Source organism: Phacochoerus africanus, chromosome 6, assembly GCF_016906955.1.
Source record: "Phacochoerus africanus isolate WHEZ1 chromosome 6, ROS_Pafr_v1, whole genome shotgun sequence".
In the NCBI taxonomy this organism is placed as follows: Eukaryota; Metazoa; Chordata; class Mammalia; order Artiodactyla; family Suidae; genus Phacochoerus; species Phacochoerus africanus.
The window spans coordinates 90,905,502-90,926,527 of record NC_062549.1 but is presented as its reverse complement, the minus strand read 5'-3'; the positions used below and the strand labels follow the sequence as shown (position 1 = coordinate 90,926,527).

General features: G+C 50.0%; 1 protein-coding gene across 3 annotated transcripts; it reads left to right on the top strand.

Moving 5' to 3' along the window:
* The first annotated feature begins 760 nt into the window (after positions 1–760).
* Positions 761–10,954, top strand: SLAMF8 (SLAM family member 8). 3 transcript variants are annotated; one of them, XM_047784196.1, is made up of 6 exons: positions 761–1,429; positions 4,423–4,620; positions 8,215–8,520; positions 8,608–8,712; positions 10,219–10,318; positions 10,789–10,954. In XM_047784196.1, the coding sequence occupies exons 1-5, from the start codon at positions 1,342–1,344 to the stop codon at positions 10,278–10,280; spliced, it is 759 nt and encodes a 252-aa protein (XP_047640152.1). In that variant the 5' UTR covers positions 761–1,341; the 3' UTR covers positions 10,281–10,318; positions 10,789–10,954. The 3 variants fall into 3 exon arrangements, with proteins under 3 accessions (XP_047640152.1, XP_047640153.1, XP_047640151.1); XM_047784195.1 differs by having other exon boundaries at positions 763–1,429; positions 4,294–4,620; XM_047784197.1 differs by lacking the exon at positions 4,423–4,620.
* The last annotated feature ends 10,072 nt before the right edge of the window (positions 10,955–21,026 follow it).

The window sequence follows — 21,026 nt, the reverse complement described above, 5'->3', positions numbered from 1 at the left end:
ACTGCTTCCCACTGTAAGCTGCCTGGGCTGCCCTTTTGCACAGAGCCGTGTCTGTCTGCAGTGGGGCTTCCCTTCCCAGGACGTATCTTGTTTCTACAATTTCATGGTGAGGGCCTGGAGGACAGGACCCCATTCTGGAATCCTCCTGATCACCCACCACAGCATCTGCCACCTCCCTGGCTGGGTCCAGAGTGGAGCATCCAGAGTGACTGACAGGTCAGAAGCTATGCAGGACTAGATACCACGAGCCATAGGCAGGAAGCTCAGAGATTTTCCTCATCTTCTTGCGATGCCTTCCCCGACTCAAGAAACCAAGTACCTGGAAGTGAGAGGAGAAACGGGGTGGGGGGGGGGGTGACTGGCAAAAATGGACCACATTCCTAAGGCTCTACTTCTCTGTGACCTCTGAGAGGGGTTAGCCTCACTCTGGTTTTCAAACTTCCCCGTCTCTAACAGGACGATCATAAGACTCTCTTGGAGAAGAGTTGCGGAGCTTCCAGGAAGCAAAATATGTAACCACATCTAGAATTCATGCTTGCGTTTATCAAACATTCAAAACATCCATGAGGTGGCCAGCACGGACGGGGATGCAGAAGTGAATACATGACCTTGGCAGCAAGCAGTCAGTAGACATGAGAAAACTGTTACAAAACAACATGCTAAGAGTGATAACAGAAGAGCTGGGGTGGGGGTGGAGGGAAGGAGGGGAGGTTCCTCTTGCTGTTTTGTGGTGCAGTATCCTTGGGCGGGAGTCCAGCTGGCCGCCTAGCCCACATAGCCACGCCAAGTCCAACACATGAAAGTATGGAATAGGTAGTTCTAAGAAGAGGTAGATCTGGCTTGGCATGGCTGGAGAGCAGAGTGGCCGTGGGACACGGGGCTGGAGAAGCAGGCTGGAGCTGGACTTGGAAGAATCTTGGATGCTACGCCAAGAGTTTAGTCTTTATCCTGAGAGTGGTGTGAGGCCACGGAAGAATCTGAAGCAGAGGAGAAGTAATGATGGGAATTGCAGTTTAGAGGGGTCTCTGTGGCTGCAACGGGAATGCCAGGAGGCAGCGGGGCAGAGCGGGATGCAGAGAGGCCCTACCGGGATTCAGAGAGGAAGATGTGGGCTTGTGTGTGGGTGCCGGTCGCCTGCACTGGCCAACCATAGGCACTCAAAAGAGGCTGACTTACAAGAATCAGCTCCTGATAGAGTCCAGCTAGTCTCGAGGCCAACTTCCACTTTCCTCTGGATGTTTTCACTTTTGGGGCATCTTGTTCTGAGTCAAGATTCCTTCTTCTGAACACGGGACTTTCCAAAAGGACCACAGCTCCTTCCGTGCATCCACTCGACTTGGGATGTGTTGGATTTTGGTTGTCGAGGGAGCTCGCCTGCCTCTCTGGAGTATGGCCGTGTGGTCCCTGTGGAGTCTACTTCTCTGCGAAGGTAAGCGGGGCAGGCGGAGGGTCTGGTCTCAGAGAGCTGAAGGTCCCTCGTCAGACTTCTGGGCAGGACCCCCCTCCCCATCCCAAGTGCGCACACAGGAGCTGAGGAGGGCTGGGAAGACTGAAGCAGGTTCTTTGGTAACCTTGAAAGCTCGCAAGAGGCAGAGAGGTGCAGGGTCCTGGGTAGAAGGATGGCAGCCCAAGGACCCTCGTGTCCATGAGACATGAGCTGTTTTGTGGCCCATAAAACTGAGGCTGGTGATACCATTTGTTTTGAAAGAGATGGTTGTGAGAATGGTCAGGGGCTGGCGATGTTAACATATGCAACTTGTAAGGGCAATCTGGGGAGGGCAGGGCTCTTACAATCTGAGGATGTCTTTCCAACAGCCTGTGGGAAAGCTGCAGCCTCTCCCTGCAGGTCTGTGGGAGTGGAAGTGGATATTGAGGAGGAATGAGAGACAAGAGCAAGTTAATATCGTGCCTGTGGACTTGGGGTGGCCAGTAACTGAGTGATGTCAGAAGAGACACGTCAGGGGTCTTCAACACGGGGCGACCACCCCCTCATCCTGTATGGTGCCTGACTTCCCTCCCTCCGTTAACAAGTGGTCAGTGTGACAAGGGCCAGCACCCCTAGGCTAGGGGATAGGAGGCATGGGGCTTAGCAAAGGTGCAGACACTTTTGTTTGCATCAGAGACTCGTAGGGACTCTGAGATGACTTTGTCCAGTGTGCCCACCTGAGTTCCTGGTACCAAAAGCCCTGCAGACTTTAACATGTCTAAACGCGAGATGGAAATCCTGCAAAAAGAAAAAAAGAAAAAAAGAAATCCATTTGGCTCACAGATCTTTTAAATCCTTGAACGTGGGGAGAAAAAATGAGTTTTCTTATTGGTAAACAAGATGAGTAGCACTGATTGGGTGCACTCCCTCGTTGTACAGATGGGGACCTAGAGAAGTAGGTGATAGGCTGAAGGTACACGCAGCTCCTCTGCAGCAGAGCCAGGGCAGGAGAGCCCAGGAATCTTGATTGGCATCCAGTGCTATGCTCTTTCTATATGACGTCTCTACTGTGCATTAGCCCTGAAGCCATCCCCAGTCAGGACTGAGATGATTGGGGCTGGGAGTCCGTTAGATGGGTGGGAGGGCTGGAGTCACCAGAGGCTAGCTGAGTGAGCACCCAGAACACATCTCTTCACCCACACTCCCAGCACTGGGGTGCGGTCCTCCCCTGCTCTTATTCTGCTCTGCATCCCAGTGCCCACCACTGTGCGGAGGTGGCCAGTTTCATCATGCCTTGAGCAAATCCACTGAGCTTCTTCTCCATCCTGCTCCTAAACAGCAGTGGGGCACAGGAGTACAAAGATGAAAAGAGGAAGCCATCTGTGGTCTAATGGGGTTCATTAATGAGCAGTAACAACAGGGGGATCACCACCTCACCCCACCATCACCACCTCCACCCCCCCACCTCCACCACCCCCACCTCCACCAGCACCACCCCCACCATCACCTACACCACCAGGCCACCGTGGGGACACAGAGAAAGAGTTCGTAACCCTCAGTGATGGATGGGGGAGGGCAGGGGAGGCAATGACGCTTCCCTGAGAGGATGAGCAGAAATTAGCCAGCAAAGGAGCCGGGGGCGCTGCAAGCAGAGGGGTCACCCACACATGCCGAACGCAACATGTTCCCATTAAAACTTAGCCTCTTGCCATCCCGCCCCCATTCTGTTTCTCCTCCTGTTCTGTTTTCCAGAGAAGGACACCCAGAGGGTCCCAAGGACCTGGGAGGCAGCCTCTTCCCGCCGCCCCCCCACCCCCCGCTCCCTTGCTCCCTCGCTCCACAGATCTCATCTGCTACCAGACCCCACTGACTAGGCACCTTCATCTTTCTCAGTTCCTCCCACTTCAGCCCATCTCAGCCTCTCCTTTCCTCAGTATGAGCTTCCCTCGCACTCCTGTGGATTAATAGGAACAGCCTCCATCTGGCTCTGCCTCCGACGAGTCCTCCACACCTCTGCTGGAGTTGTCTTTCTAACCCTGGATCTAATCATGTTGCTCTCCTACTTAGAGCCTATCCAGGGCCCCCCATCGCTCTAAGGATAAAGCCTGAACTCCAAAGTTGCTTTCAGGGCCCTGCAGGATCTGGCTCCCGCAGACTCTTGCAGCGCAATTTCTTTCTCCCCCAGTAGAGAACTACTTTCGGTTCCCTGTGCACAGCGCTCTCTCACCCTCCGGGCCTTTGTGTTTGTGTACGCGGCTTCCTCTGCCTCTAACACTTCCCCATCCCCATCCAGGCTGCACTCTGCTTGGTCTGGCTGACTCCCATTCCTTTCAGGTCTCAACTTAATCTTTTCTTCTCTGAGCCCCTGAAGACCGGGCAAGTTCACCCTATCACCCTACCTGTGTTCTCCCAGGGCACCCATTTTTTTCCACATCGTGGTAGTTGATTTTTTTTTCTTTTTTCTTTTTGTTTAGGGCTGCCCCTGAAGCATATGGAAGTTCTCAGGGCTACGTTGAATCAGAGCTGCAGCTGTCAGCCTGCGCCACAGCCACAGCAACATGGGATCTGAAGCAGCCTACGCAGCTTGCAGTAACACCAAATCTTCACCCACTAAGTGAGGTGATGGATCAGCTAGCATCCTCATGGATGGGGTTCTTAACCCACTGAACCACAACAGAAACTCCAATATATTTTAATTGCTTGCTTAAGAGTCTGAACTCTGTGACCCCAGGGACGGGAATCTCGTCCTCACTGCTTTATTCTCAGTCCCTGGCACGGTGCCTGGGTGGAGGGGGACCTCATTTGTCTGTGTGCAGGAGAGAGATGAGGTTTGGGGCAGGCAGAGTGACGGGGCTCTGTCCTTTCAGCACTATTTCCCGTCGTTGTCACCAGTGTCCAAGTGCAGGGCCAGGTGGGGGGCTCAGCCCTGCTGGTGGCAGAACGCCCTCCTGGCTTCCAAGTCCGTGAGGCCATCTGGAGATGTCTCTGGCCTTCAGAGGAGCTCCTGGCCACGTTTTTCCGGGACTCCCTGGAGACTCTTTACCACTCCCGCTTCCTGGGCCGAACCCAGCTGCACAGCAACCTCAGCCTGGAGCTCCGGCCGCTGGAGTCTGGAGACAGTGGCAACTTCTCAGTGCTATTGGTGGACAAGGAAGGTCGGGCCTGGACACAGACTCTGCAGCTCAAGGTGTATGGTGAGTGTGCTGGACGCTGGCTCTCTGCCCCACCTCCTCCCACAAAGCCCTAGAAAAGCATCCTGGGAACTGGGGAGAACTAAGTTCTAGAAACTGCTGGCCTCTGACTTCATGGCTGTTTCAGGGAACAGTCACCTCCCTCCCAACACACACACACACACACAGACAGACAGACAGACAGACAGACAGACACACACACACACACACACACACACACACGGCCACAGGTAAGGAAATTCCTCAGCTTCTCCCAGGTGCGCTTCTGGCTGGGGCAGCCAGGCTTTGACAGCCACAGCCTTGGTCTGAATTCTAGCTCAGTTTCTTATCTCAGGGGCCTGGGACACAATGGTTTAGGTCCCTGACATTGACCTAAAACAGGCATCGTGATATTTACCATGTAAATATCAATAAAGGTAAAATCAGTGGCATTTGAGAAAGCATCTAGGTTAGAGGCGGGCCTCCATGTCATCAGTTCTAAGGTGTCAGATTATAAGACATGCCACTATTTTATGCGCCGCTAAAAAGAAAAATGAACATTGCAGTGAAACTACGACATAATGTTTTAAATTAAAAAATTAAATGTAATTATAGAGTTTTTATTTCATATTTCTTTAACGAGCTCTTTTAGATGTATTGCAAAATGTTAACTTTATATCATTCACGGGTTCTCTTAGTCATTCGTTGTTGCAAAATAAACTGTCCCAAAACCTAGTGGCTGAAAACAACTATTTTTATTTCTCACAAATCTGAGTTGGAAGGGCCCAGCTGAGTGGACCCTCTGCTCTGTGTAGATTTGTTAGGGTCATTCATGCAGCTGCTGACAGCACCTCAGCTGGGATGGCTGAATTCACTAGGGCTGAATGAGTCTTTCTTTCCAGTAACTTCACCCCCACCCCCACCATTACCTGTACCACCATCACCACCTCCACCACCACCACCTCCCCACCAAAAACCATCACCACCACTACCACCCCCAACTACTATCCCCACCACCACCTCCCCCCCATAACCTCCACCATCACCTCTACCACCATCACCACCTCCCCATCACCACCTCCACCACCACCACCTCCCCACCAAAAACCATCACCACCACTACCAACCCCAACCACCATCTCTAACCACCACCTCCCTCCACAACCACTCCACCCCCACCCCCATCACCCATCACTACCTCCACCTCCAACACAACCACTCCACCACCCCTATCTCAATGGTACCACCATCCCTACCTCTACCTCCACCACCCCTGCCATCACCACCTCCATCCACCACAACCTCTCCACCACCCTCACCTCGACTACTGCCACCATAATTCTGCTGCTCAAGGTAAAATGGCCTTTGAGCTCCCATTCATCTACTTAATGGCTTGGGAAAGATGTGTCGTAATCCCAAACCAGTCTTTCGGTGAAGCCTCAGAACCTTGGAGAGAATAAGGGGGAGGAAAAGGTCCATATTTAAGAATGGAGAGTAGGGGTGAGAGCTGGTCGGGGGAAAGAGTGAGGGAGAGGAAGGCAGTACCAACCTGGGAAGGAGACAGACCTACACCTAGAGAGTGAGCACTGGCTCGTCACCTGGCTGAGCCACTTAGGCTGCCAACTGGCAATCAAGTGGCCACCCCTTTGGAGGCATACAGCCCTGACCCAGGTCGTACAGCCTAGCAGGCAGCAGACTGGCTAGAACGCAGCACCCCCTCTTACCTCCTACTCCCCTTATTCCAAGGCCCTGGCACAGTCTAAAGCCTTGACAACCTTACAGGAAGCAGGGGAGCCTCTCTCTCGTTCTGAGTCTCAGCTGCCACACATGTGAAAAGACAGCGTTGGATGTGATTGTGCATGTAGCACCCACACCGCTAAGCTCTGAAATGCCTTGTTCTCAGCATCTGAATTACAGATTTCAAGGAAATTGCTGTTTTATTGCTTCCAAATACATAGCATGATTAGAACTAATTGCACAAAGCTGCCAAGCAGCCATCCTTAGGAGCTCTGCTTTGACAATAGATCAGAATGATTTGAATTAGCAGATCAGTTACTCGAAATGTCAATGGGTGTTTCTACTGTGCCTGATCGTGTTTGGAAGCGGCTTGTCCTCTTAAGTAGTGTAAATATCCCCCCCTGTAATCTTTGTTTATACTATTAGTGCGCCCAGCAAATCTTTCCTTTTTTCCTATCACAAATCCCACCAGATTGAGCTGGCATTAATGAGGTTTTACTCTGCTTGACTTTGGAATGTGGTCTGAGACCCAGCCCTCCTGTTGTCACCGAAATGCTCTCCCGCTGGCCCCCATCGCCACAGAGACTCATGATGCACTCATCAATCCATACAGGCAAGGCAAGCGATAGCCTGGGATGCCAGAACACCGATTTGTCCAATGGTTTGGGCAGCTGAGCATCTAGAAGGCAGAGATGATGGAGACAACAAGGCAGAAAGAGCCCCTACCCTCTTGTTTGCTCCTTCACAGAATTGTACATCCTTGTCATTATTTTCTTAGTTATTCACACTCAGCTGTCAGAACCTGTCTTCCTCACCCACCTATAACCTCCAAAAGTCCAGGAATGTGTTTGTTTTTGTGCCTGGCTTAGTAAATGTTTATTGTCTCTCTGACTGATGTATCATCACAGAAATGCTCTGATAGGGATACACAGAGTTCTTAGAGAGCTCAGGGTTATACCCAGCATATCAGGGAAGCTTTATAATCACAGCAGTAAGCAAGGTGGCCAAGCTGGACCTGGAAGCCTGGGTAGGAGTTTTCTAGGAGGATGAGGAGAGACAGGCATCTGTGTACACCTGAGCCATGTGAAAGCATGAAGAGGAGTTCCCGTCATGGTTCACGAATCCAACTAGGGATCATGAGGTTGTGGGTTCGATCCCTGGCATTGCTCAGTGGGTTAAGGATCCGGTGCTGCCACAAGCTGTGGTGTGTAGTTCGCAGATGTGGTTCGGATCCCGCGTTGCTGTGGCTCTGGTGTAGGCCTGTGGCTACAGCTCCAATTCGACCCCTAGCCTGGGAACCTCCATAAGCCGTGGGAGTGGCCCAAGAAATGGCAAAAAGACAAAAAAAAAAAAAGCATGAAGGATAAATGATAGATAGATAGTGTGCTTGATGATAGATGGTGTGATGTGCTTGAGAGAGTAGGAAATTGACTAGGATAGGTGGGGAGGATCAGCAGCAGGAGAGGTTGAGATCAATCATTTTATAAAGTGTTCTTTTTTTTTTGAGGTAGGGGTTCTTTTTAGGGCTACACCCACGCCTTATGGAAGTTCCCAGGCTAGGTAGTTGAATAGGAGCGACAGCTGTGACCTACACCATAGCTCATGGCAACGCCGGATCCTTCACCCACTTAGTGAGGCCAGGGCTCAAAGCTGTATCCTCATGGTTACTAGCTGGGTTTGGAACTCCCTCATGAAAGGTTTTGAATACCAGGCTGAGGAATTCAGCTTCTGTCCTGTGGGTCATGGGAAGCTAAACAAGGTATTGAAGCAAGAGGGGTCTAGTCGGAGGTGGCATCCAGCCCTGCATGGATCCCGTAGCTGGAGCTGTGGGCCTGGCACAGCATCCTGCTAACCCACCCTGGCTCTGCTGTTCCTGCCCAGATGCAGTGCCCAGGCCCGTGGTGCAAGTGTTCATTGCCATATCAGGGGATGCTCAGCCCCTCAAGACCTGTCAAGTGTTCCTGTCCTGTTGGGCCCCCAACATCAGCGACATAACTTATAGCTGGCGACGCGAGGGGACTCTTGACCTTGGTGTCGAGCCAGGTGACCTTTTCATGGATAGACAGCTGCTGAGCGTCTCACTAGGACCAGGAGACAAAGGCGTGGCCTATTCCTGCATCGTCTCAAACCCTGTCAGCTGGGACTTGGCCACAGTCACCCCCTGGGAGAGCTGCCATCAGGAGGCAGGTATGCCAAGGGCACGGGGTCGGCGGTTGAGGGATTGTGAAGCATCCAGGCCACCTGTGACCCTGCCCCTGCTTCCCCCATGTCCAGCCCCAGGGAAGGCCTCCTACAAAGACGCACTGCTGGTGGTGGTGCCTGTCTTGCTGCTCCTGATCCTGGCTGGTCTCTCTGCCTGGCGCTGGGGCCCCTGCTCAGGTAGGTGCCCCCCAGGGGCTGGGGGTGGGTGGCAGAGGTGGGTCTGCCGGGGAGGATGGCAGAGTTTGGACCTCCTCTCAGTTAGGCATCATGTGCTCTGCGCACCTTACCTCTCCCACATCATCTGGTCCTCTCCACCTAACCTTCTGGTCTCCAATCAGACAGAACTACTCTAAGTTCCTTTTGTAGGTTTCAAATGAGCTACTCTCTCACGTCCCCCTGCAGGCATTTGTACCTTCTCCTCCCTCTGTCTGGAACACACTTTCCGTGATTTCCCACCCAATTGCCTTCTTTATTTGACTGTCATCTCCACTATCTTCCAAGTGTGCCTGCTCCAGGAAGCTTTCCTGACCTTCTCCCTAGGCCCAGGCCGACTTCATGTCCTGCCTTTCTCCAGGGCTCACCCCGGCCACAGTCACAGCGCTGACTGCCCTCGACGCTCCCACGGGGTTCTCAGCCCTTGAAAGACAGAGCCTGAATCACCCTCTAGGGTGACCTGGGCTTTCTGGACATGTCCATCCTGGGCTGTCTGGTCTGGTCGCAGGGTGGAGAGAGTGGGTCTGCAAGCAGAAGGAGGCCTTAGACCTCTTCACAGTGGGCGTGTCCTAGAACAAGAGTCTTGGCCCAGCCACTGAGCATGCGGCCTGGGTGGCTGGCTGGCTCCCATGTATCCTATCCACGGGCAAGGGGGTGGAGGTGGGGGCTGAGGTGACACTCCACTCCAAGGCCGTCTGCTCCTGAGAGGGTCTGATCTGGCCCGGATTGTTCCCAGGATTCCAGGTAAGAAGGTGGAAGACAGAGAAAGTGAAGCTTTTTATTTTAAAGCTTTATTGAAATATAATTCACATGCGCTACAATTCATGCATTTAAAGCATAAAACCCAATGGCTTTTGTTATAGTCACAGAGTTGTGCACCCACCGCCACACTCAATTTTAGAATTCCCATTACCCCAAAACGAATCCCCCAAGCCCCTTAGCCATCCTTCCCCCAATCTGCCTTTCTCCTCCAGCCCCAGGCAACCACTAATCTTTCTGTCTTTAGACTGTCTTTTCTGGACATTTAGCAAAAATGGAGTCATGCATGGCATGGTCCCCTGTGACTGACTTCTTTCACTTTGCCTAATGTTTTCAAGGCTCAGAAAGGAGCAGCTTTGGCCACTGAACACATCAGAGCCAACTCAACTACCTGGGGTAGTGGGAAGGCACTACCCAGGGCATCTGGAGGCTGGCACTGGCTCTGTCACGTGGCTTCTGCCTAGTCATCTAAGTGGATCTAGCCAAGCTCTAAGTTTCTGTACCTTCTGCAGCTACATGACTGACATAGTTGCAGAGGAAGGCTAGACATGAGGAAGAACTTTTCATCCTTGAAGCATCTCCTTTTCCAGGATCTTAGAAAACCAGGAGAGATATTCCTTTGCCTGAGGTGATCTGGGACCAGGACAGTTGGGATTCAGAGTCTTGGTGCAAACACTGGAGGGGTAACCTCCCTTCCGATCTCCTTGCCAGGGAAGAAGAAAGATGCCTGTGCTGACGAAGTGGCTCCAGAGACAGAGAATCCTCTTGTGTAGGGTGGGCCTTGAGGGAAGAGAGAAACGAAGCCTGGATGGTGAGGAACCCCCTGCCCAGCCACGTGATGCTCTGGGACATGGCTGGTGCCTGGAAACCACCATGGACCCCCTACCTCATACCTTGCATGAGACTCCAGGACCAGCCCCCAAGAAGCAACACTGGGAAGACAGGCTATCTGGTCTGGTCCCAGGGTGGAGAGAGTGGGTCAGCAAAGAGAAGGAGAACTTAGAATTCTTTTTGGTGGGCGTGTTCTAGAACAAAAGTCTTGGCCCAGCCACTGAGCATGCAGCCCAGCTGGCTGCTGGCTGGCTGGCTCCTGTGTATTCTTTCCATGGGCAAGTTGTGGGTGGGGAGCAGCTGAGGTCACACTCTGCTCAGGGGCCCTGACTGCTCCTGAGAGGGTCTGATCTGGCCCTGACAGTCCCCAAGGAGCAACACTGGGAGCACAGGAAACATTGACACAACCTCCCACAGTCCCTCCTCACCTTCTCTCTCCCCTCGTTGCAGGTCCTGGCTCTGCTCTGGGCAACATGGGCCTAGAAGGACATCCCCTCAAGGATGCTGGAAGTTCTCCAGGATCCCAGATTGATTACCCAGGGTGCTCACTCCCCACCCACTGTTCACAAAGTATTGTTATGGACTGAATTTGTCCCCTTTAAACTCCTATGATGAAGTCCTAATCCTCAACAGCTCAGAATATGACCGTGTTTGGAGATAGGGCCTTGAGAGAGATAAGGTTAAGGTTAAGGTTAAATGAAGAGTTCCCATCATGGTGCAGCGGAAACGAATCCTACTAGGAACCATGGGGTGGCAGGTTCAATCCCTGACCTCACTCAGTGGGTCAAGTTGCCATGAGCTGTGGTGTAGGTCACAGATGTGGCTTGGATCTCACATTGCTATAGCTGTGGTGTAGGCCAGTGGCTATAGCTCTGATTAGACCCCAAGCCTCGGAACCTCCATATGCCATGGGTGCAGCCCTGAAAATCAAAAAAAAAAAAAAAAGGTTAAATGAGGTCATTGAGATGGCCTAACCCAATATGACTGATGTCATTACAAGAAGAGAGAGGGGGGCTCCCTGATGGTTCAGCAGATCAGGGATCATCATCACTGCTGGTAGCTCAGGTTGTTGCTGTGGCGCAAGTTCAGTCTCTGGCCTGGGAACTTGAGCATGCTGTGAGGGTGGCCAAAAACAAAAAAACAAACAGAGGAAGAGGAAGAGACACCAGGGCTGCTTACACTCGGAGAAAAGGCCATGAAAGCACACAGAGAAGGAAGCACTCTGCACACCATGGAGAGGAGCCTCAGGAGAAACCAAACCTGCTAACACCTTGGTCTTGGACTTCCAGCCTCCAAAAGTGTGAGAAAATAAATTTCTCTTGATACCCATTCTGTGGTATCTTGCTATGCAGCCCTAGCAGACGAATACAACTACTAACCCATAAGCATCAAAGGATTGCCTCCAGCCTGGGGCCCAGCCTCTAACAGACAGTAGACATTTGAGTCCCCCACTTCCAGCCCCATGTAATTTGAGACCCTGAAGCTTCCCCACAACCAAGGAATCACCATAAGAAAAGGTTTAGAAGCTGATAAAGAAGAGAGGTGAGGGTCAAGTGTTTCTTTTTCTGGCTTGAAGGGCTTTAAGGTCACCCAAGTTCATGGTCCTCATGAGCTCAAAGATCCTCAAAGGTAATTTACAATTACAGACAATCAAGGGATGGTTGACATCTCATGTTGGGATGGGTGCCATTTCACAGGTAATATCTTTTTTTTCTTTCCTTTTTTTTTTTCTTTTTAGGGCCGCACCTGCAGGGCAAATGGAAGTTCCGTGGCTAGGGGTCAAATCAAAGCTGCCATTGCCAGCCTAAGCCACAGCCACAGCCACGCCAGACCTGAGCCAAATCTGTGAACTATACCACAGCTTGTGGGCAATGCCAGATCCTTAACCCACTGAGCAAGCCAGGGATCGAACCTACATCCTCACTGACACTGTTTGGGTTCTTAACCCACTGAGCCACAACAGGAACTCCTGCAGGTAACATCTTTTTAATTGGCATCTTCACCCTCAATGCTGACCCTCATGCCTCCTGCAAGAGTTGGGGTGGGCTTTGAAATTTTCTCCTCACTGTCTGTGATTTTCTCCTCACAGCAACCAGAAAAAGAGAGATTAAATTTGCCGTAGCAGAAAGGAGGTTCTTGCACAACTTCAAGAAAAGCAGCTCAGGGAGTTCACATCATGGCTTAGCAGAAGCAAATCCGACTAGTATCCATGAGGATGTGGGTTTGATCCCTGGCCTCACTCAGTGGGTTAAGGATACAGCTTTGCTATGGCAGTGGTGTAGGCTTGCAGTGGTAGCTCTGATTCGACCCCTAGCCTGGGAACTCCAATATGCTGCAGGTGTGGCCCAAAAGAAGAAGAAGAAGAAAAAAAAAAGCAGCTCAACTCAGGATGTAAAAGGAAGGAGCCAGGAAAAGCTAAGCAGCAGGGAAATTATGAAGGGAAAGTGCACGTGGGACCTTGTGGTCTTTGGAACACCACGTCCCTGGGGATAGGGAAGCCAGGAGCACTGCTTCTGTTTGGCTGTCTGATTCCTCCCACATGGACCTTCACACCATTATTTCCAGTAGGCTCATGGTCCGATCAGAATCCTCTCTAAATCTGGATTTACTTTTCCTTTTTTTCATTTTATTTCCCTTGAGCAAGAGGCTTCATTGTCCTTCTGTGTACAGGGCAAATACAAGAGCTGCTAGGACAAAGAGGTCATGTGCCACATTGTCAGAGAAAATGGGGGGGGGGGATATCACAAAAGAGAAGGGTTAGAGACGGTTTTTTTCATCAATAGAGATATGACACCCAATGCCTCATTTGAAAAACAAAATCATGGGGGGAAGGGGGAGGGGCAAGCTAGAGGTAGGGAATTAAGAGGTACAAAAGTGGGAGTTCCTGTTGTGGCTCAGCGGTAAGGAACCGGGTAGTATCCATGAGGACTCGGGTTCGATCCCTGGCCCTGCTCAGTGGGTTAAGGATCCAGCGCCACTGTGAGCTGTGGTGTAGGTCACAAATACGGCTTGGATCCCACATTGCTGTGGCCTTGGTGTAGGCCACAGTTGCAGCTCCAATTGGACCCCTACCCTAGCCTGGGAATTTTCATATGCCACAGTTGCAGCCCTAAAAAGACAAAAAAAAAAAAAAAGGTACAAAATGCTATGTAGAAAATAAATAAGCTACAAGGATGTATTGCACAGCACGGGGAATTATAGCCATGATTTTAACGTAACTTTAACTGGAGTATAATCTAAAAAATACTGAATCACTCTATTGTACACCTGAAACTGATATTGTAATCAACTAGACTTCAATTAAAAATGTTTAATAAATTTAAAAAAGAAAAACAGCAGGCATTAATGACACCTCTGGCAATTCTTCCTTCCATGCTTATTGCGAAGTAGCACCTGTTCAGTTCATCGGCACTTGGTGACTTGCTCATCTTCAGGGGAAGCACCATCTCCTTCCAGATCTGACTCCACAGCTCCCTGCATCTGTTCTGCACACAGCTAGAAGGAGGGCCTCTAAAACCGCACTGCACATCACTAGATTCGGCAGTGTTTTAGTGGGCTGTGCCCTGGTCAGCATGAGTCCCATTGGCCAGGAGGCGAAAGCTGAGCACATGGGTGAGCAGTGGGGATACCCCCACCGCACAGCTAGCCCAGGGCCAGCTCTGGGAGCCACACCTCCTGGAAGACACTGGAAAACTCAAGTGTCCAGAAGAGAATATCAGAATGGTGAGAAGTCTGGAAACCTCATCATATGAGAAATAATTAGAGAAACTGGTCATGTTTAGCCTAGAATGAAAAACTCAGAAAGCCATAGGTCCTCCAATATTTGAAGGGATCTCAGGTAAGCCAGACTGTGTATGTGAGGTCAGTGGACCAGGTCTCTGAGAGGCAGATAGTGACTCATATGAATAATAGGATCTTTTTTTTTTTTTTTGTCTTTTTGCTATTTCTTGGGCCGCCCCTGCGGCATATGGAGGTTCCCAGGCTAGGGGTCGAATCGGAGCTGTAGCCGCCGGCCTACGCCAGAGCCACAGCAACGCAGGATCCAAACCATGTCTGTGACCTACACCACAGCTCACGGCAACGCCAGATCTTTAACCCACTGAGCAAGGGCAGGGAACGAACCCGCAACCTCATGGTTCCTAGTCAGATTCGTTAACCACTGCGCCACGACGGGAACTCCCTGAATAATAGGATCTTAAAGCTGGAAGGAAACTTTATGGTTCCTCAGTTCAAGTTTTTCATTTTTCAGGTGGAAAACTAAGCCCCAAAGAGGTTGTTACTCCCTAGAATCACATAACTCATCAGTGGCCGAGTCTGAATTAGCTTTAGGTTACCTAAATCAGCCCAGCCCCTTAGCCTACCCTCCCAGGGAAAAACTTAATAACAAATGGAGAAATCCAAATATGAAGTGAGCTGATCCAGTGAGCAAGGAACATACTTAAGCAGAAACCAACTCAGAGCAATACTGCAGATTAGAGATTTTTCAGACTAGGTGGGAAGTTGCATTAGATCAGGGATGACAAATACGTGGTACTTCTGCCTTCCCTGACCAGGTTGAACATAGGTAATTAATTAATGATGACACCCTTTTCCTGCGGAGTCCACGTGCGACCTGACATTCAAGTAAGTATGACCAACTAATTGAAGCTGGAAGCCAAGATGAAACCTATTTACCATTCCTGCCTCAGACAGTCCATAAGACCCTCTCAACACTAAGAATGAATTTTAGTGGAATCTAAAATATGACATAAATGAATCTCTCTGCAAAACAGATACAGACTCACAGACATGGAGAACAGACTTGTGGCTGCCAAGGGGGAGAAGGATAGGCAGTTGCAGGTGCAAATTATTACATATAGGATGGATAAACAACACGGTCCTGCTGTACAGTCCAGGGAACTATATTCACAATCCTGAGATAAACCACAATGAATAAGAATATAGGGAGTTTCCTGGTGGTCTAGTGGTTAGGACTCAGCACTTTCACTACTGGGGCTTGGGTTCAACCCCTACCCTGGGCACCGAAATCCCATATTAAGCTGCTATATGACATGGCCATTAAAAAAAAAAAAAAAGACAAGACAAGAAAAAAAGGAATGTATGTATAACTTAATCACTTCATTTTGCTATACCCCAGAAATTGACACAACATTGAAAATCAACTACATTTCAGTAGAAAAGAACTCTTACACTACCTTTTAAAAAAAGAATGAATTATAAATTAAAGAATAAATGAATAGGGGGTTCCCTTCGTGGCTCAGTGGTTAACGAATCCAACTAAGAACCATGAGGTTGCGGGATTGATCCCTGGCCTTGCTCAGTGGGTTAAGGATCTGGTGTTGCCATGAGCTGTGGTGTAGGTTGCAGACATGGCTCAGATCCTGCATTGCTGTGGTTCTGTCGTAGGCCGGTAGCTACAGCTCTGATTGGACCCCTAGCCTGGGAACTTCCTTATGCCTCGGGTGCGGCCCTAGAAGACAAAACAAAAAAAAAGAATAAATGAATAGACAGTGGAGCAAAATTGGCCAATGAACGGATTCCACTAGGGCGTCAGAAACAAGCCATGAAGACTTATTCTATTTTCCTATTTCTGCCATTTCGTTCAGTATGTTCCTCAGGAAGTGAAAAAAAGGAAACTAATGGAAAGTAGTAATACTATTGTCACAAAAGCACAAATGAACAGGAACTCAGCCAAATAAGTGCCTATAATATATATAGCCATTTAAAAAATCATAGTCTTTAGAATATTTAGGAATAATTGGGAGTTCCCTGATGGCCTAGCAGTTAAGGATTGGCATTGTCACTGCTATGGCAAAAGTTCTATCCCTAGCTTAGGAATTTCCACATGCTGCAGGTGTGGCCAAAAGGAAAAAAGAGAATAAGAAAAATTGGAAGACAGCTTTGGATGCAAGCAACAAAAACCGACTCTGGTTCTAACTAAAGCAAAAAAAAAAAAAAAGAATTTATTAGAAATTTGTAGGGTGTTCAGAGTTGTGGTCAGTTTAAGCTGCTGTAAAAGAACACAATAATCTAGATGGCTCATAAACATCAGAAATTGATTTCTTATGTTTCTGGAGGCTGGGAAGTCCAAGATCAAGGTACCAGCAGATTCAGTGTTTGGTGAGAGCCAGACTTTCTGGTTCACAGGCAGCTGTCTTTTTGCTGGTAGAAGCAGTGAGGGTGCTCTCTAAGGTCTGGTTTTGTTTTTGTTTCGTTTTGTTTTTTGCCTTTTGTCTTTTTAGGGCCGCACCCACAGCATATGGAGGTTAGGGGTCTAATCAGAGCTGTTGTTGCTAGCCTACACCAGAGCCACAGCAACCCCAGATCCGAGCTGCATCTGCGACCTACACCATAGCTCACAGCAACGCTGGATCCTTAACCCACTGAGCAAGGCCAGGGATTGAACCCACAACCTCATGGTTTCTAGTCAGGTTCATTATCCACTGAGCCATGATGGGAACTCTGAGACCTTGGTTTAAATGAATGTCTGAAGTAAGATCCCATGGCCAGAGGGTAATTAACAAGGGGGACTCTGGAAGGAGAAAACAGCAGAGGTCAGATCTTCTGGGGTCTGGCAGGATGTGGTAAGATTTAAGATTTAATTCTAAATGTAAAAGGAGGCCTCTGAAGAGTTTTAAGAAGAGAAATGATGTGATTGCACTTGCATTTTTTTTTTCCTTTTCTTTTAGGGCCATACCTGCAGCATATAGAAGTTCCCAGGCAGAGTCGAATCGGAGCTGCAGCCTACACCACAGCTAAGGCAATGCCAGATCCAAGCCACAGCTTCAACCTATGGCGCAGCTTTCAGCAACGCCAGATCTTTAACCCACTGACCCAGGCCAGGGATCAAACCCACATCCTCACAGAGACAATGTTGGTCCTTACCCTGCTGAGTCACAATGGGAACTCCCAGACTTGCAATTTTAAAAGCCCACTCTAGGGGGGTGCGTGGAGAATGGACTGAGTGGGGAGAGCATGATGATGAAGTTATCAGAGGGATCCTAGCAAGACATGCTGGTAGCTTAGAATTGAGGTGCAAGAGGCCAGGGATGGGGCGTAGAGAAGTGAATAGATTCAAGAAATATCTAGGAGCTAGAATAGATAGGACTTCGTGTTCGTTATGGGGAGGGGCGTCCGGGTGGGGTCAGGAATCACACTGAGAGTGTCTGACCTGAGTAACTAGGTGACTGGAGATGCCATTTACCAAAACTGGAAATACAGAAAGAAGAGCAAATTTTAGAGTGACAAGTCAAGAGTTAAATAATCCTTTATTATCAGGGAACAGGACTTCAAAAGGAATAAGACATTTGGAGGCTGAACAATATATTGAGTAGAATCATATGAAAATGGTCATTTTTATATGTTAAAAAATGCTTAAACAAAGGTAATTTCATATGATGCAAACTAGTCATTTCAAGGTAAATCAATTTAGGAGTTCCTGCCATGGAACAGTGGGTTAAGAATCTGATTGCAGCTGCTTGTGTTGATGTGGAGGTGCAGGTTCAATCCCTAGCCTGGCATAGTGGGTTAAAAGGATCTGGTGTTGCCATAGCTGCAGGGTAGACTGCAGCTGTGACTCAGATTCAATTCTTGGCCCAGAAACTTCCAGATGCCACAGATGTGGCCATAAAATTAAAAAGAAAATAAATGATAAAAAATGGAAATGGATTTAAACAAAAGGGGCCATCACTTTCTCTGCCCTTCTCCTCTTCCATCCAGGACAGCTGTTTCATGTCTGTAACCTGTAAGTTTTTACACTCAGATCTGGAATCACATTCTAGATCCCTCGACATGAACTTAACATTGAAAAAGGCTGCAAGACCTATCTGGGGTGGAGGGAGCCTCCCACAATATCTTTAGCACAAACTGCCCAACAGGTCCTGTCCTGGTCAGGTTCTCTAGCCACCTGGCTGGAATCCTGCCTACTCACTCCAGAAAGCCCTAAAACGTTCAGAACCCAAGGTTAATAATGGTGGAGCGAACTGGAGCTGCCTCACTGGCCCTGAAGTGTCATACTTGGCCCCCATGCCCTCTGAAGGCAGCCCTCTCCCACAGCATTCAGAGTCCCACCTAGATGCTGCAGGTGGAGCCCCATCTCAGGAGAGTCTTTCCAAGCGAAGGGACAATGTCATGATCAGACAGAGAAGGGGAGCACATCAGTCACTCCAGAGGAATCATCATCAGACACCGTGATTGTCCTGCAGCCATAAGTCCCACCAGCCAGGCAGCCAGGTCAGAGGCCCCTGGGGCATCTCTCTAGAGCATCTTTTTACAGAGAGGACTTCAAGAGCAGTGGCCTCAAGGTCAGGCTGGCTGGTGAAAGGAGAGTCTTGTCGGCTGTGCCTTGCTAGATGCTAAGGAGGGTGCCCTTTCCTAAAATGCAGACCAGTGCCTGCCCACAGGAGGCTCTCGGCCCCAGAGCTGGAGCAGAGCTGAAGCAGAGACTCTCTGGCTACAAGGGGCTCTGGACTAGGAATGTTCCTTTTTCTTCTGAAGAGCTAATGGGTACCGTGGGTTGGGGAAGGCAGGGCAGAGAGTCAGAGGCAGCATGAGTCAAGGCCTTGGGACAGGGGAAGTCTTAGGCCGGCAGAGGATGGACTAGTAGTCTACTGTGTCCCATCCCTTGAGGCCGTGGCCATCAGGCCATCACTGACTGCAGTGAACATCCCCACCCCCACACACAGCCCCCCATGAGGCTGTCCAACCACTCGGTTTGATGACCCACAAACATTCACCACCAAGTTGCCTCCTGGCTTCGGGGACCAACAGAGCCTCAATGCTGCCATCGGAGCAGAGCCCCATTCCTGGCAGACTGAGTCAGCTGCGTCTCCTTAAGCTACAGAGACGAAGAGGGTGGGGGAAGTCTGGGGATGATGGGAAGGAAGCTACAGATGGATGAGGAATGAGCCTTCATGGTCAATTTCAGGAGAAACAAGGGCCCTGGGTCTGGGGCACAGAGGAGGGCACACCTCCATTCGTGCTCACCCCCACTCCTTACTGGGGAGCGTAGCAGCTGACGCACACCCCTCCCCTCCCCTGTCCCCCAGCCCCACCCTGGGTGGCCTCAAGATGGAGATGACTCAGCACTTAGCAGCCCAACTCACACCCTCCCTTCCAGACAGGCCCAGCCTTTGTCTGTCCCCTAAACCTGACAAGCTCATGCACTTGGCCCCCTTTCCCAGGCTCTTCCCCACCTCCAGCCTAGAGAATACCCTTTTATCCACCTTGTTCTCTAATCAAAGCTTCAAAACCCAGCCCTAGGGACCCCTCCTCTGGGAAGCCCTCCCTCAAGGGATCCCATAGGATCACCTCGCCCTGCCTTGCATGGAGCAGAATCAACTCATGTGCATTGGAGTTTCTGCTGTGGCTCAAGGGGTTATGAACCGGACTAGGATCCATGCGGATGCGGGTTTGATCCCTGGCCTCGCTCAGTGGGTTAAGGACCCAGCATTGCTGTGAGCTGTGGTGTAGGTCGCAGACACAGCTGGATCCCACACTGCTGTGGCTATAGTTGTGGTGTAGGCCAGCAGCTACAGCTCCAATTCAACCCCTAGCCTGGGAACATCCACATGCCGCAGGTGCGGCCCTAAAAAAAAAGGCAAAAAACCCAATCATATGCATCATTATTTAATTTTTCCAAATGGATTCATAGTCTCCCTAGGGAGGATGGGAACTCCTGGAAGGGTCAGGTTTAAAACCCCAGTCCTACCAGTAACACACAGTAAGGACATCACCAAACATACTTGTGAACTAAGTGGTTAACGCAGAGGTTGGTGGTCAAGAAGTGACCATGTTTCAGACATCTCTTCGCTGAGGACACCAAAAGTCTCCTGTTGGGAGAGTCTATATCACCTCGGCTTCTCTGTTGAGAATAAAGTATAGGTGGGGAGTTCCCGCCGTGGCAGGACGGAACCAACCCAACCAGTATCCATGAGGATGCGGGTTCAATCCCTGGCCTCACTCAGTGGGTGGGGGATCTAGCATTGTCGTGAGCTGTGGCATTGTCGTGAGCTGTGGTGTAGACACAGCTCTGATGCTGAATTGCTGTGATTGTGGTGCAGGCCAGCAGTTGTAGCTATGATTTGACCCCTAGCCTGGGAACTTCCATATGCTGCAGGCATGGCCCTAAAAAGCAAAAAAAAAAAAAAAAAAAAGAACAAGGATAGGAGCAGAGAGATCGGTTGAGACACTGCTGCTGTAACCCAGGCAAGAGATGCTGGTGGCTGGGAACCCGGAGGTTACAGTGGGGGAGGGAGGATGGTCAGATTCTGGATCTGCTCTGAAGGTAGAACCAACAGGACTTCCTGACAGCTTAGATGTTGTGGGGAAGAGTGGTGAGAAACAGAAAGGAATTAGGGAAGGACAGCGTGCCATCAGCTGCAAAGGGCCAAGCGGTGGGGGAAGCAGCTTTGGGGAAGATCAGGGGCAGGGTATGGGACACACTGAGTCTGTGTGTTTCACGTCTAGGCAGATAAGGGGGAGGGGCCTGGCTGGATGCATCAGTTCAGGTGATGTAGGCATGTCGATTTCAGATGCATGGATGGATAGAAAGGTGGGGGCAGGGCAGGAGATGATTCCCATCCTCATTCCTCATTTTCTCTGCGTGCTACATTCCTGGAATGGCTGATGGGTATTTAAAGGAAAGAATCAGATTTCCCCACAGGAAAAATGTTACAATAGTAGATTAG